The 18,150-nt window shown below is 20.8% G+C and overlaps 2 protein-coding genes across 2 annotated transcripts; one reads left to right on the top strand and one right to left on the bottom strand.

The window, feature by feature from the left end:
• Positions 1 to 439: 439 nt before the first annotated feature.
• Positions 440 to 8,882, bottom strand: PY17X_0902300 (reticulocyte binding protein, putative; the record flags this gene model as incomplete). The annotated part of the gene is made up of 2 exons (XM_022955879.1): positions 440 to 8,691; positions 8,831 to 8,882. 2 exons carry the CDS (start codon positions 8,880 to 8,882, stop codon positions 440 to 442), a joined length of 8,304 nt encoding a protein of 2,767 aa, XP_022812100.1.
• Positions 8,883 to 14,564: 5,682 nt separating this feature from the next.
• PY17X_0902200 (uncharacterized protein) lies at positions 14,565 to 15,624 on the top strand (the record flags this gene model as incomplete). Its single annotated transcript, XM_718869.1, has 3 exons — positions 14,565 to 14,579; positions 14,711 to 15,472; positions 15,562 to 15,624. The coding sequence occupies 3 exons, from the start codon at positions 14,565 to 14,567 to the stop codon at positions 15,622 to 15,624; spliced, it is 840 nt and encodes a 279-aa protein (XP_723962.1).
• Between the last annotated feature and the right edge of the window lie 2,526 nt (positions 15,625 to 18,150).

The raw sequence follows: 18,150 nt of genomic DNA, 5'->3' as shown, positions 1-18,150 counted from the left end.
TAAATAAAATGCAATATAATTCTTAAGTTGATAAAAATTGTGTATCCTTAATAATATTGATACACATATCTTTATGTAAATTAACGTGAATTATAAAATATATTTTTAATACAAAACAAATATTATATATAATAAGAATTGAAACAAAACATAAAAAAAAAATGAAATATTTAACATAATGGTAATTTTTTTAATTTAATTTAATTTAATTTTGTATGTAATTATAATACTCTTTGACATATTAATTTGGTATTATAAATTACAATTTTATAAATATGTTTAATTATATAACATTCGACAATTAACATTTATGTGCAACACAAAAAATATTTTAAACATAGAATTGTTGCATTAATATGGTAAATATTCATATAGAATACTTTTTGTTAATTGTAATTATAAATTTCCTATAATATTAACTTTTATAAACAAATGTTTTTTAATTAAATGATAAATCCTCGTTCATATCTATTTCTATAACTTCATCTTTTCTTTCAAAAAGCGTACTTTCACCGCCATCATAAAAACCTTTAGATTTATCGAATTCCATTTCATCTTTATCCTTTTTTTCTTTTATTCTTATAATTACATAAAATGTTACTAAACCAAATGCAATTGCTCCGGCATATCTAATCGCATTCCCTGTATTTCTTGTTTTGGAATAGTCCTTTTTATCTGAGCTTGAGTTTTGGTGATTTTGATTTATATCGTTTGTATCATTAATATCATTAACATCATTAATGTCATTAATATCATGATGATATGTATTGTTAACATGCTCTGTTTGCGTTATTTCTTGTTCCCTATTAATAGTCTGTAAATTATTACGATTTTCTATCTCCTGTTTTTTATTTTTTAAATCGTCTATAATTTTTAAATTTTTCTGTATTAAATCATTAAGCATGTTTTGACTCGTATCTAAATCACGAATTATGCTATTGGCATCTTCTTCAAGTTTTTTGGCAACATTATATGATACATTATCATTGTTATTATATTCTGATTTTATTAAATTAATGACTTTGTCAATACGAGAGATTATTGGTGTAACGTTATCTTTATTATTTATAATGGTGGGTAATTTTAGTTCTGATTCTTTATTATAATTGACGATTTCTTGTATTAGATCGTCTATTTCGTCTTTATTTGGATCATTTTGAATTTTTTTAGTTTGTTGCTCAACATAATCGTGTATAGGATTGACATATTTAGTTATTTGTTCGCTTCTGATATCATAAGTAGATTTTTTAATATATTCTAAACTCTTTTGTATTTCGATAAGTTCGTTTTCTATAGTTAAATCTTTAGAAATATGTTTTTTAACATCAATTACATCTTGTGATATGGTAGATATAACATTATTTATATTGTTATTATCATAAAATTGAGCTTTGATTTCATTTAGTTTATTTAGAATTTTCTGAAATGATTCAATTGTTTTTTTTAAATTATCCTTAATTTTTGATACATCATTTTCATTATTGTCTTGAATATGTTGTTTGATTACATTACTATCATTTTCATAAGTTGTAACAAAATTTAAAATGCTTTCTACCTTTTTCATTAATTTAGTAATTATATCCATATATAAGGTTATATTATCATTTTCATCGTTAGTAATATTTTTTATTTCATCTATCTGACTTTCGTACTTAACAATTTCATGATATATCTCTTTAAGTGTATTGAAGTTGGGAATTGGAATTTCACTTAGTTCATTAAGGAATTTATTCTTTTTATCAGAAATTTTTTGACCAATTTTCTTTAAATCATTTAAATTTTCTTTTAATTCACTTTCCTGCAGCTGTAAAATATTATCAAATTCTTTGGATATATCAAAATATTTTTTATTAATGTGGCCTATATTTAATAATTTAAAGACATGCATTTTTTTATAAAGTTGTTTTATGGAGTCGATTGATTTATGAAGTTCAGAATTGAAATAAATCATTTGTATTTTATTATTGTGTAATACATCGGCATCGATATTATTTGAATCTATTGTAAATAGCTCGGTCAAATTGTTGATTGTCTTAGTTGCTTCCTTTTCCTTTTCTATTAAATTATTATTATCATTAGTTGCATCTGCAAACATACTTGTTACGTGCTTTTTTATTTGATTTAAATCATATTTTGTTTGCAATGTGTTGATGTCATCATTTAAAGAATTGGAAGTATCATCAATGTATTTTAAAAATTCTTTTGAAAATTTAGTTGCAGACGTTATGAATTTCGAGTAATCAGTTATTTTGATTCTAAGAGCTTCGACTAATGTTGTATATGTAAAAAACATGCACTCTTTTCTCGTTTCTATTAATTTATTAATTAAACCATTTTTTTCTATTATTTTATCCTCAATTTTTTTTATTTCAGCATTAAATGCGTTAGATAGTTCTTTTAGTTTTTTTTTAGATTGTAAAATATTATTATTTTCCTCTGAAAAATTGTAATTATCTTTATCTGAATGTTTGTAATTATTTTCCAATTCTTCTATATCTTTAATATCATTATTAAATTTTTTTTCCATAGCTGTTACATCAAAATCTATTCCAAGTTTATTTTTTTCCTGTTCATAATTATTGCTTTTTTCTTTTATTTTATCATACTTTGATGATTCTAAAATGGTATCATAATTTTGAGAGTTGCATGATAATTTGTTTAATTCATTAGATTTATGTAATAGTAGTTTAACTTTATTTAATATTTGTTCTTTTTTATTTTTTAAATCACTTAATGTGTCTTTTAATTCATTGGTTGCTTGGACTTTATCATGTAAAAGTCGGTTTTCGAATATAAGATTTAATGCTTGTTGTTCTTTTTTCTGCAATTCTTGACTTTTTTTAAATATATCAAGAAGAGTATTGTAAGAATCGCTTATTTTTTTATATGTTTCTGATGTTTTTTGTGGAGATGGAATAAAGCTTAGCATATCTTCTTTTTGGGAGTTCAAGTAAGATACTATAGCTATATTAATGTTTTTATGTAGATCTATTCCTGAGCTGTTTTGTATTTGAATATTTAAAGAATTTGCTAATTTAGAAATATTTATAAATATGTTTTCTGCCTCATATTTATAACTATAATATTTTTTACTGACAATATTTGCATACATTTCTTTTGTTTGGTTTAGTATACTTAATAATAAATTTTCATCAGTTGATTTTTTAACATTATTAATAGAGTTTGAAATATTATCAAACCCTTTGTTAACTTTTGAATATTCGTTTGTAAATTTATCATTCACATCATTTATTTTTTTTTTAAAATGTGTAACTATTCTATCAAATTCATTTGTTTCTATATCATCTAAATAGGATTTGGCTTTATTTACATTTTCTATACTTTTTAAGAGTTCCTTTTGTGTGCTTATTCGTTTATTTTTAATTTCACCATATGTTATGGATTCTTTTGAAACCGTTTCTAAATAGTCTACTATTAGATTGTATGATTCCATAAACTCATTATATGTTTTATTCATTTCTTTATTATATGTTCCCAGGTTTTCATTAGTGTCAATACCTTCTAAATCATTAGTTTTAAAAGAAGATGTTAGTTTTTCTATTGTTGGTATTATTAATTTTTTTGTTGATTCAATTTGGTCTTTATTTGCTTTGGCGATTTCATTTATTTTTTCTACAATTCCAATCTCGTAATTTTTTTTATGCTGGTTTACATTGCTTTCTATATTTTCAATTTTGGAATTAACTCCATCTAATTCTTTTTTTTGGTCGTCAATATTTTTTTTTTGGTTTTTGAGAGATTCTAAAAATTTCTTAAGGGTACCAAATATCTCCCCGTTTTCTTTTAGTCTTGTTTCTTGAGTATCTATAGATAAGGTTGATATTTTGTTCTCTATATTTTCGGTCTCTTTTAAACATTCATCTGATTTTTTTTTTATATCATTTATTTTTATGAATTTTGTTTCGAATTGATCTACGGATAGTTTAATATTCAGTATTGCTTTATTAGATTTATCATTGTTAGCGACTTCATCTTCAATATGAATTTTTTCGTTTTTTATTTCATTCATTTTTTGTTCCGATTTTCCTGATTGCGATATACAATTGGTGTGTGCCTCTTTTATTTCTTTTATGATTTGTTCTGAATCAATTTTCGTTTTATCAAATTTATTTTTTAATTCTACCGCATAATATTTATTTAAAAGTACAGTTACATCTTGCTTATATTTTTCAAATAATTCCTTATTTTTTTTGATTGTTTCTGTATTTTTACCAGCCTCATCTTTATAACCATTAGACTTTTCCTTGTGTTCTTTCAATTCGTTGATGTTATAATCACTGTTATTAGTGCCACTATTTTTTTTAATGTTTAATATATATTGTGATTTAGTATCCCCCATTTCTATATTATGAAAGTTTAATAATACATTTTCATTATAATTTTCGGCATTTTTTAAATAAGTGTTGATGTTATTTTCTTCGCTTAAAATATAAGTTTTTAAATCTGCAATATCCTTTATACATTTACTAATATAATTATCATCTATAGTTGATTCTATTTTTGATTGACATTCTGTTAAACTTGAATTTTCTTTTATTTTTGTAATTATTTTTCCTGAATTAATTAATTCATCATTTATGCTTTTATTATTCTTTTTAATTTCATCAGTATATTCTTTTACTTTATCAATAATCTTTTTAATTTTATTTAATTTTAAGATATTATATATGTTCTCAACTTTGCTTAAATAATGATTAATGTCACTATTATGCTTTCGAGATTCTGAAACATTTTCCTGTAACTCGTTTTTAATATTATTTATATCTGATTCCTTAGAAAAATTTTGTATTATTTTTGAAGATTTATCATGGATATCAGAAATACCTTTTTTATGATCCTTACTTTTAGTGTGATAATTTCTGTCGTCGTCATTTGATATATTAAGCGCTTTCATTTCCTCATTTATGTCCATTTTTATCTTCATGTCCTTTTCTATTTCATCTGATTTTTTTTTTATATTATCAAGGTCTTCTATATATGCTTCCATTGCTTTTATCGTACGTTCAGCCTTTTTCTTTTCTTCATCAATTTGTTCCAAAAATATATTACCTAAACTTCTTCCATATGATAAATTTATATTTTTTAATTCTTCTAACGAAGTTTTATCTTTTTCTATTTCTGATATTTCATTTAACAATTTATTTATTTCCTTATATATATTTTTTTTTTTGTCTATTTTTTTTACTACATTTTCTATTTTTTTTTCAATTTCCTTTGGATCCTCATTATATGTGTTTATATCTGCTACTTTTTCTAATTTATCTGTTTGTCCTTTTATTTCGCCAATATGGCTCTCTGATGTTTTTTTTATTTTCGTTAATGTCTCTATGCTTTTATCGATTTTTTGGTCTAAGGTATTAATATCATTTTTAATTTTAATTTCATTAATATATTTTATATTTTCTTCTTTCCCAAAATCGAGAAAATTATAACGTTTTAATTTTTCTTTTATTCCACTCAAATTGGTTACGTTTTCATTTACTTTCTTAACTACTTGATCATTTAGTAATTTTATATTTTTTCCGATCGCATCTTCTATTTCTTCATTAATATTATAAATGGATGTATAAATTTCTATTTCGATATTTGAAATATTTTTATTTATGTCTTCGATTGTTTTTATAATATTATTAACGGCTTTTTCTTTTTCATCGAACTCATGATATAACGTTTTTTCTTTATTTTTTCCTAAATTTGCCTTTAAATTATTGAAATATTCCATTAATCCATTGTTATTTGATTCGTGATCATTTAAAGAGGCATCTTTAAATTTTTTATCTAACTCACTAATTTTATTGATCAACCTATTTTCAAACTGGTCTTTATAAGGTTTTTCTATTGGATCAATTTTTTTTATGGTATTAATATTTTGATTTAATTTATCTTTTAATGTAGTTTGTTTACTAAAAAAATTTGTTATTGACTCTTTAGTCCTTTTACATACTTTTATATACTCATCTACCTTTTTAAGAGTATTAATGTTTTGGTATTCATCATCAATGGATTTTTTTGTTTCATTAATTAAAGATTTACTACCATTAAATTTTGTTTCATGTTTGCTTAATTTTTCATCCGAAACTTCGTTTTTTATTTTATTTGTTAAATCAATAAATTTATTGTGTTCTGAATCGACATTTCCATTATAAATATTGTCAAACTTAACATATTTATCTACTTTACTTAAGAGTTCATTTTTCATACGTTTTACCTCATTGATGGCTTCTGATATTTCATATTCGTTAGTTGGTATTGTTTTCATATGTTCATTGGATTTATCATAGTTTTCTTTTGCTTCTTCTCCCTTTGTATTGTCTATATTAATTTGATCATTATAATAATTTCTGATTTCTAATATTTTAGATTTATATACACTTAATTTGTCATTTTCCTTAGTGTAGTCATTTATTTTATTTGATAGTTCTTGTTCTTTATTTTTAAAGTCGTTTAATGTTTTATTTAGCTCTTTATCAATCTCTCCATATATATATTTTTTTATTTCCAAAATTGTGCCTGATAATTTATTTTTGTTAGTTTCTATATTATTTAGATTTTTTTCAACTGCTTCAGTTTCCATGTGTTTGATTTTATTATATACGTTATCTATTTTCGATTTTAAAGTTTCAAGTTCTGTTTTATTTTCTATATTATTAATGGTATTTTCTTGAAGTACAGAAGACATTTCATTGTAAAGTAGGTCAATATCATCTACATAAATTTGTTTGATGTCTGATTTTATTGTATCATATATTGTATTTTTTTTTTCTATATATTCCGTAATTTGATATGGTGGTTGCTTAGCTAATTCATCAATATACACGATGTCTTTTTCAACTTCTTTCTTTAAGTCAACTGTTTTTTTAACATATTTAATTTTCTCAGTTATGTCTTTTATTTTGTTGTTTAATTCTAATTTTAAGTCTTCTATATATTTCTTTTCAGCCAACTCATCTAAATATTTTTTAAATAATTCTCTAATTTTTATATCCAATTGAACAGTTTCTTCATTTTCTTCGTTTAATTTCTTTATTATTTCCTCCTTTTCTTTTTCCCAACTTTTTGCTAATTCTATGGAAGATAAAAACCCTTCCTTTCTTTCTGGATAAGTTGATACATTTAATTTATTTTTGATTTGAGAACTAATTGAAAATTTTTTTAAAATTCCTTTATTTTTTAATTGTACCATAGACTTATTCAAATTTGTAAATTTATCCATAAGTGGTAAAATTAATGATATTGTATTTTTCATTATATCTTTGGATTTATCAAGATTTTGTTTATTTTTATAAAACTCCCATTTGTTTTCAAATATTTTATGGAATTCATCTTCTAATGATTTGAATATAGATTTGGGTTTCAACAAATCAAAATGATCAATATCATCTTTTTCTATTATATTTCCATTTGAATCTACTTTTTTTATTAATAATTCCCCTATTAATTTAAAAAAGTATATTACGGAATCCTTAAAACCAATACGTATTGATTCTAAATATTCTAGAACTTTATGATTATGTTCTAAAATACTATATGAATCGCCTATTTTTTTAACTTCATTAAAATGTTGATTACAATTATTATTATCAATATTGTTTTTGGTACATGTATTCACAGAAGCCTCTTCTTTTTTACATATTTCTATGTGTTTATTATGTTTACTTATAATATCCGCGAGTTGTTTTTTCATAAATTCTAGTTTTGTTACAAGAGTCTTTAGATTATTGATTTTTTTTATTTCGGTTATTAGAAAATCTATAAATGGAACTACTTCTTTATCTTTGGGAACCTCCCAATCTCTATTACATTTTGGACCGAGATGCGTCACATTTTTACAAAATCCAGAATCTTTCTTACTAAGATCCTTGAGTTTGATGCTATTCTTACATTTCTTTATATATACGTCTTTTTCATATGAAATAATATTATTTGGTTTATTTTTTATTTTTTCAAATTCATCTTTTAAACAATTTAAATAGTCGGTTTTTGATGCTGTATATGACTTATAGTCATCCATAGGAGGATCATTATAAAAATTATAAAAAGGATCATGCATTTTGTTAATTTCACTTATTAGTTCAAGTTTTTTAGGTTTGCATAACTCTTTTATTCTTATGATATCATTATAAACCTCATCATGATCTTTCTTCAATTTACTTTTATCAGTGGATTGAGATATATTTAATTTATCTAATATTTTTAGAATATATTCAGAAAAATGTAGAGGTTCATAAAAAAACCACAATGCCTTTTCATTATTATCATTTACACCATATATAACATCTACCACATCGAATATATCTTTATTCATTTGAGTTATAACGGTTATTTGTAAAAAAGACTTATTAATTTCAATTAATCTGTTATTTGTTTTTTCATGTTCATGATTAAAATTTCTAAAATCATCAAGATTATTTGTCTTATTATATTCATTATACAATGTGAGTTTTGTATTATTTATGTCTTTTTTATTTTGAAGAGAATTGTTATTTATTGAATGTGGCTGTATATATTTTTCATTATTAATGGAATTATTTTCATTATCATATTGTTTTTCATTTGAAAAGTTTGAATTATCAAAATCACTTTCTTTTAAATTATGGTATGGATTATAATTGTTTAACTTTGGGACATGTTTGTTGTTATTTTCCTCAATTTTGGTTGCATAAATTATATCTGCATATTAATGGTGAAAAAAATTAAGTAATATTAGTATAGGAACATACACATTTGCATAATTAATACATACACACATGTTAAATAAAATGTGTAAACCCACGAATTGAAATGATTTGTTAAAGATCTCTATTATTACCGGAGGATATAAAAAATGCAGCCAAACTAATAATATAAATATATTTTTTCATGGTTAAATATAATATACATAATATATTTTTTTGAGTTAAAAAAATATATTATATATATGTTTCTTCTTCTATATTTTTGATATGTTTATTTGATTTTATTTCTCAATATTAATTTTGTTCTACACTAATTGTTTTAATTTTCTAATTGGCGATGGTTTTATTTAAATTAATATTCTTCATTTTTATATATAAATAAAAAATATATATGTAAGTATATAAAACAAGTAATTTCCCATTAAATAAAAATTTTAATTTAAAAATTAACAAATGATTATTTGTTGGTGTGTAGATAAAAAAGGAAATTAAATAATTATGCTCTCATTTTTTTTTTAATTTATATAAATAAAAAATTTAATAATTGATTATAACTTTTTTTTAAGATAAATGTGTACCGACAAAAATTGGAAAACACCAAAACACTTACACATATTAATTAAAAAAATATTATAATAATTTCCAAATAAAGGAAAATAGTGATTCAAAATAAAGACCTTTTTATTTTACTTTTTATGCATGCAGAAAATCAATGGAAATTTTAATTAAAAATTCTCCATGTTTCGGTTTTAGAATAAATAATTAGTGTCATGTATATAGAACCAAAATTAAGATGGTACCCAGGTTCCATGTGTAGAGTTTTGTTTTAATCAAATATGTAGAATTTGATAATATTTATTAAACAATATATATAATAATAAATTGTTTAAGTATATAAGTAAAAATTATAAAAAAATGTCTATAACCTGAATTTTTAACCTTTAGATAAAGAGAAAATTTTTGACACAGAAAACATGTATAAACATTGACATAAAAATAAAATCGTAAATAAAAAATTTATAATCAAATTTAGTATTAAAATTTAATAAGTTTATATAGATTAAGTATTATTAATGTATAATATTAGTATATTATATTTTAATGGTAAGTTTTGGTTAATTATATATAACTTTTATAAATTATCCCCAAATTGCTAATTATTATATTTTTGCCTATAATTAATTATATATCTTAATAATAAACATGTATTATAGATATATGAATAATAAATAATGAAAATTTGGATTATATTAACACATTTTTTTGAATTTAATTATTTAATTTTTTTTGTTAATTTTCGAATAATAAAGTAGAAATGGTTTATATGGTTTAATTTATTTTTCATAAAGGTATAACACTATTATTAAAATTATTTTTTTGTTTTAACAGCTACACATATATTGTTTGAGAAGCGTAAATTTATATAAAATTAATATGTTTTAAAATGGGTATAATATAAGAATATTTTTTATTTTTTATAATATATTTTGTTTGTAATAATGAATAAAAATGGGGATATAAAATTGGAATTATTTATTCTACTATATACATCTTTTAATGTTATATTGATAATTAAATACTGAATATTATTTGATTCAGGTAAATTAATATATTTATATGTGAATGTAGATTTTATAGAAAATTTGTATAGCAAATGATTTGTTTTTAACTATGTTTTATGGTATTATAGATATAAAAATTCGTAAATATATGTTTTAAATATACCATTTTTATTAAAATATATTATTTTAAAAAAATTATAAATGGAATGTTATCGATTGATTTAAAGTATTCTATTGTATTCATTAATTAGACCACTGTAGTATACAATAATAAAATAGTAGTAATAATAAGTAAATAAATAAACATAATTTTCACGCATGTGTAATTGGCGAATAAACAACTACTTGATCGGTGTGCATATTATTACATTTATATATGTTTTTTTCTCCAAAGTTCGCGTATATTTTCAATTAAAACTGGAGACATTGGAAATATTAACAAATTTACATACATTTGCATGATATGACTACACTATAAAATATTTTTATTTTATGATTTATTATATTTTCCATTTTGTTTTTTTGTGGTTTATCAAAAATTGTTAAATAAAATTATAAAAACACCAAGATCAAATCATTTTTTTTGTTAATTTTAAGTTACCTCATTTTAAAAGCTACAACATTTCTTATATCCATTTACACATAGTAAATATTAAATATTTTTGATTGTTTTCGTATTATTAGTTATTACTTCTTTTTTTCTGTCTATAGAAAAATAAATATAAATGATTAACTTAATTTTGAAACATGTCCTTATAACTAAAATAATACTTAAGATTATTAAAAAAGCAAACGTCCATACATATAATGTATTTATTATTTTCATATTCAAATAATGTTCAATTATACTTTCTAAATTGAGGAAATATATATAATCGCTGTCAATTATTAAAGTTTTTTTTAATTAATAAAATAAAGGTTAAAAATGAAAAATAGTTTATAAGTTGTTTTATTCTAACCCATTTGAAGTTGCTACTATTGGAAAATCGTGGTGTAATAGTGAAAATGCAAATACAAAATACAATGTTTAAGAAGTGTGGAGATAGAAACCTAGGAACAAGCGACGATGATATTTTAAAAATAAATATATTCTAGTTGGTAATTTTAGTTCCACTATAATAGAAGAAGTTAATTCACAAAAATAAAAAGACATAAATGAGAATAACATTCAGAAGTAAAAGATGAAGTAAAACAAAAAATATAGACAGTTAACTAAAGAATATAAAAAGCAAATAGTTTTAATAAAAATACATTAAATTAAGCTAAAAAATAGTTGATATTATTAATAATGTAAAACAATTTTTAGAATATGACATAGCCCTTTTATGCGAATATGCGTGTGTGACAATTTTCCATTATTTAAATTTATTTCACTTGTTAAAAAGTTTTAATATGAATTCTGATAAGAAATCGCAATAAAATGGATAAATTGCACCATTATTTTTTTGAAAATGTTTTATATTCATGGAACGGAAAAATAGAACTAATGTTAAGGGATAGTAATGGAATGCAAATAAATAAAAAGGTTAATGTTTTGAGAAACCATTTTTTCAACACGCTTTTCGTAATTGTATCATATTATGAAGTATTAACTTAAATTTGTATTGTCAAAATAGGAGTTAGATATTTTTGTAGTAATTTTCCTAAATTATAAAGTCAATTAAATGATGAATTAAATTATATATTATAAACTTGTATGATATTTTTAAATATATATTTTATTATTATATATAGGGGGTAGGGGTCTGTATCATGAGTTATAGGTTTGTCATATGAATCTATGTTTTGAATTATGGTTATTAATTGTATCTTTATTTAATTTTTTATGATTTGATAATATTTATTGGTCTGTAAAGGTTGATTAAATATATGTGTCATTTCCGTATGTTTAATCACGAGATAAAGTTCAAAAGTCCAAATATTCAACAAAAAAGGGGCATTGCCATTAATATGAAAGGGGTTACATAACATATTTATAAGTTATAATATATATAATTGAGTTTTCGTGTCGATTTTATATGATTAAAATAAAATGTTTATATTGCATATATTAATTCATATTATGATATATCATAATTATTTATTATATAAAACTTGTTAATATGTGATTATATTGAATTATGTATAACATAATATATTTCTTTATTTGATGAAATATTTTATTTAGTAAAACTTATTATTTGTATCATTTGTTTTAATTTAAATCGTATTTTTATAATCGAACAGCATAATAACTTTATATATCATAGTATAATTCGATTCATTTTAAACAATTGTCTACATTATAATATACCTTCAGGTTAATGATTATATTTTTAATGTTAATTAAGCACACTACTAATGTATAATAGGTAGTCATAAAATATAGATGTATAAAATATTGATCAAGGTTCAACAACACAACAATATCTATAAAAGACGTTTTATGCATCTAACATTGTTAGTAATACATAAAAATTACATTATAGGTATAGGCATACTATCCTTTTAACTTTCGATTATATATAGTTTCATTTTATGCTAAAGTTTTAAATTCAAATAATATAAATAATTCTATATATATTAATTTATTTACCATAAAGGTATAATTCTATATTAGTTACTTTAATTTTTAAAATTTATAGTTTTGAAATATATATAAATTATATTTTAAAATGGTTAAAAAATAAAATATAAGTATATAATAAATTTTAATGTTATAGTTTGTTTTAATACTTATAAACAACTTGGTATATAAAATTAATGTTATTATTCTTATATATATAATATTGTATCAATGACTAAAACTGAAATATGTTAAATTTGGAAATATATACAATTATATATAAATGCAAAATATACAGAAAAAGTATGTAATATTTAATTTGAACTAATAATATTTTTATTAGTTTATTACATATATAAAAACTAAAAATATATAATTTAAATATATTGTTATTACGAAATAATATATATGTTCTAAAACACTATGAAACGAGGAAATATTATACATTGATTTAAAGTATTTTTATTAACCGCATTAATTATTCCGTTGTACTATACAGTGATTTATCAGCAACGTCATAATAGTAATGACCATAGATAAAGTATTAAATAGGAAAAAAACATTAAATTCATTTGATTCAAATACATGGACATACAGTAGTTATATATATTATTATACTTGTAATAAGAATAAAATTGTATGCACAAAACATCAAATGAAATATTATAACATTTATTTAAGTATGTATTCATGTGATAATATTAGAATTAACATTACCAAGCAAAATAATATTAATAATTCTATAGTTTACTTAAAAATATATTTTTTCTTAATAAAACTAAATATAGTTTATTATAAAATATAAAGCAAACTATATATTTAGAAAATAATTATAAGTCATTTTTAATGAAGAGTTTTAATATATATATACATGAATTAAAAGCTTTAATGGTAGAAAATATAAGGCATAATTAAACTATGTAGAATAAATAAATATTATATGATTACAGCTTTGTCTTAAAAAAACATACTTCCCTTATCTCTCCTATCAAAGAACTATATAATAGCCTAATTATACTTAGTTTTCTATTACACTTTAAATTTGAATCAATAGTTATTTATGTGTTATTATTTAATATATACTAAGTATGATTTTAAAAATTGTATGAATTTAAAGACTTATTTAAACTTATAAATAGCTTAATAAATACGGGTTCAGTCTAATTGACGTTTTAAAACGTGGAAATGATGCATATAATATATTGCAAAATTACCCAATAAGGTATTTATAAATTGAAGTATATAGGAATAAAAATAAAGTTATTGGACTCATTAAAATGGATTATGAACTTATCTACATTTATTAAAAACAATATAAATTTATATAATTTGCATAGAAAATGGAGATGTAAATTAATTTGAAAATACTATAATTTTATCAAAAACTGGGTTATATAATATTAGAAACAAGTATATAAGTATTTAATATACTTTAAAACATTACTATTTATATACTTTTAAGGATTATAGTAATAATAGAATTTTTTATATAAAATGCATTATATTTAATCAAAAATGTATTAAACGACATTATATTTAAGGTAATCTAGCTAATTATAATAAAAACGAATATTAATTTTCTTTAGTGATATTATTTTATTATTCTATATTAATTTAATTATTGAAAAACTTATAATATATTTAACTACAGACAGTTGTTATATATAGGGTCAAAGTATTTGCGTCAGATATTGGGGGCAGTTTATATAAAAACAGCATAATTCTACTCAATTTACAAATTAAAAATAAAATCCCATTATAATGAATGACCAAATGGTATATGCATTTTTAATAATAATAATTTCCTTTATGTTTTTTGATATTGCATTATACATATCATTAGACTTTATTTTAATAAAATTTTCAATAATACACGTTTTTATTAATTGTTTTTAATGTTTTCTTAGTGTAATAAGTTTTTTTTTGTAAGAACCTCGTTTCCTGATAGATTAATTGAGGGAGAGTATAAATTTAATAATAGTAACCATTTCAAAGAGTATTGTGATAATGAATTATGTGATAAGGATGTCGATAAAATTAATGCTGGATGTTTATTTTTGTTTGATGCAATTTTTATGGATTCTTATTCGTTTAGGAATTATGCAAAAAATAATATCAATATGGTTTATTACATTATCATATGGTTAAGTTATATGTTAAGCCTAAAATCACATGACAATATCAACAATCTAAAAGAATTTTATGATCAATATATAAATAATGGTGATAAGTATATTAAGGCTATAACGGGTGTTAGTGACTATAAGAGTTATAAGGATCTTATAGATAAAAAACAAGAGTTGATGAATATGGATATGAAGATTATATCTAAATTTTATTATTCATTTGTATTATTATGTAATATGCATACTGAAATTGATGCAAACATTTCAAATTGCAGTAAATATTTAGAAAAAGCTCAAGAATTTGCTAAAAAATATGATGATCTTAATGAAGATTATAACAATACTAAAGACAGTCTCTATAATAAAATATTGTCTACATTATCAAATGATTATAATGTTTTAAAAGATAAATGTAATGCTGCTCAATCTATCAATTTTCCATCTCTTCCAACTTTTTCACGAAGATCAGTAATAAAACACACACTAATTTCAATTGCATCTATATTTGTTGCAGTATCAACTTTCTTGGGAATTTCTTATAAGGTAAATAATAAAGAATTAAAAAATTATTTTCATTAAATATATGCAAATGTTAATAAAAAAATCATATGTTTCTTAAAATTCTATATTAGTATTCGTTATTTGGATTTCGGAAACGATTTCAAAAACATTTAAGAAAAAGGCTAAAAAAATGAAGAAGAAAACTGATCAATAATATATGATTCGAAAAGTAGTGACAATTTCAGGAATAGTAATAATAATTGATATATTTTAAGAAACTGTCTATTTCACAGCAATTTTTGCATAATTTTTATATAGTTTTTATGATGTGGATCAGTGTTGAAGTTGTGTTTATGGACCCCATATTCGTGTTAGAGTTAAGTATTGTGTCTTTATTTAATTTTTTATAATTTGATAATATTTATTGGTCTGTAAAGGTTGATTAAATATATGTCCCATTTCCGTATGTTTAATCTCGAGCTGAAGTCTAAATATGCAACCAAAAAAGGGGTTATATAACATATTTTATAAGTTATAATACTTACATCTAATTCGTTAATATATATTAAATTTGACAATATTATTAATTCGAATTTTATGTTTTATAACAATTTTTTGGTTAACTATACATAAGAACCCTTATTATCTATTATATAAGGCTTGTTAACCCAGAGCTATATTAAATTATGCATATCATAATATACAATGCATTTCTTTATTTGATGAAACATTTTATTTGGTAAAATTTATTATTTGTATCATATTTATTTTAATTTAAATCGTATTTTTATAACCGAACAGTATAATAATATTATATATCATAGTATAATTATAATTCGATTCATTTTGAATATTCCTTTACATTATAATATACCTTCAGGTTAGAGGGTATATTTTTATTGTTATTTAAACGCATTACTAATATATAATAGGTATTCACAAAATATAGATGCATGGGATGCCGATCAAGAATCGACAAGACAACATCATCTATATATATTATTATGCTTCTAACGTTTTTAGTAACATATAAAGAATTTAACTATATATACAATATTTTTTTAAGTTTTAATTATAGTTACTATTTATTTTTGTATTTCATTTACATTTGTTTAAAAATTAATTAGTATTAATATAAAATACTTTATACGCTTTAATTTATTTATCATAAGGTATAATAATAGATTAATCACTATTAATTTTTAAACTTTATATTTTGAGGTATAAATAAATAATATTTTAAAAGATTTAAAAATAAAATATAAGTATATTAATAAAATTTAATGTTATAGTTCTAATAATTATAAATAATATGGTAGATATAATGCATTGTTATTATATCCATATAATATAAACTAGTAAAATACCAATAATTAATATTGAAATGTTGTTTTATTGTGTAAACTTCATACAATTAAATATTAATTTTATCGAAAAGACGCATAATAATACAATATAAAGGTACCAATGTTATATATTATGTTAAATATTCAATTTGGGATTTGTAGTTTTATATTCTAAAAAACTGGATAAATAGAGAAATGCCTAAAGACTAATTCATGTTAAATTCCATTTTATTATTCCATATTAACGCGTATTATATTATTAGTGTTTTACCATAGAATTAATAAAATATAGAATTTTTAATAAATTATTTGAATTTATATACATTGATGACTATAACAATAAAATATATAAGATAAAAATTAACTATGTAGAGCATTTAACAAATATTTATCTGAATTGATATATTAAAAATGAAAATATATCTTATCTCTCTCCTACTAAAGGGCAATATAACAACCTAATTACGCATAGTTTTCTATTATACTTTAAATTTTGCATCAATACTTATTTATATGTTAATATTTAATATTTACTAAGTATTATTTTAAAAACAATATGCATTTAAAGACTTATTTAAGCATATAAATAGCATAACAAATACGGGTTCAGTGCTAATTATTGTTATAAACTATGGAAAAGATGCGTAAAATATATTATAAAATTACCCAATAAAGAATATTTCTAAATTGAAGTATATAGGAATAAAAATAAAGTTATTGGACTCATTAAAATGGATTATGAATTTATCTACATTCATTAAAAACAATATAATTTTACATAATTTGGATATAAAATGGAGTATGTAACTTTATTTGAAAATGTTATAATTTTAATAAAACATTGATACATAGTATTAGAAACAAGTATATAAATATTTAATATATTTAAAAAAATGACTATTTATATACTTTTAAGGATTATAGTAATAATGGATTTCTTAATTGTTTCTATTTTTTCAGTATATTAGTTTTGGGGCACCATTTATTAAAACAAAAGATATGACGTTGTTTATTTTCTATATTAAAGCATATTTATAAGAATATATTTTTTTAATTCATTACAATGTTGCTTTAATTTTTATAATAATGTTTATATGAGTGTTATTAAGGACAATACTTTATGTAAAATTGTATTATATATACATATTGTAAAAAATATATTAAGCACCCCCCAAAATAAGGCAATTATCTAACTACAATAAATTATATATTGTTCCATATTATCTTTAAATTAACATTAAAAATGATAAGAATTTGTTTAACCAAAGACAATTTTATATTAAAGTTCAATTGTTTTATCATTTATTAAGCATAAAACATATAAAATAATATGATGTTACATACTCTACATATTATAAACAAAATAAAATTACA

The sequence above is a fragment of the Plasmodium yoelii genome, assembly GCF_900002385.2.
Source record: "Plasmodium yoelii strain 17X genome assembly, chromosome: 9".
Lineage (NCBI taxonomy): Eukaryota > Apicomplexa > Aconoidasida > Haemosporida > Plasmodiidae > Plasmodium > Plasmodium yoelii.
This window is presented reverse-complemented; position numbering and strand designations above follow the sequence as displayed.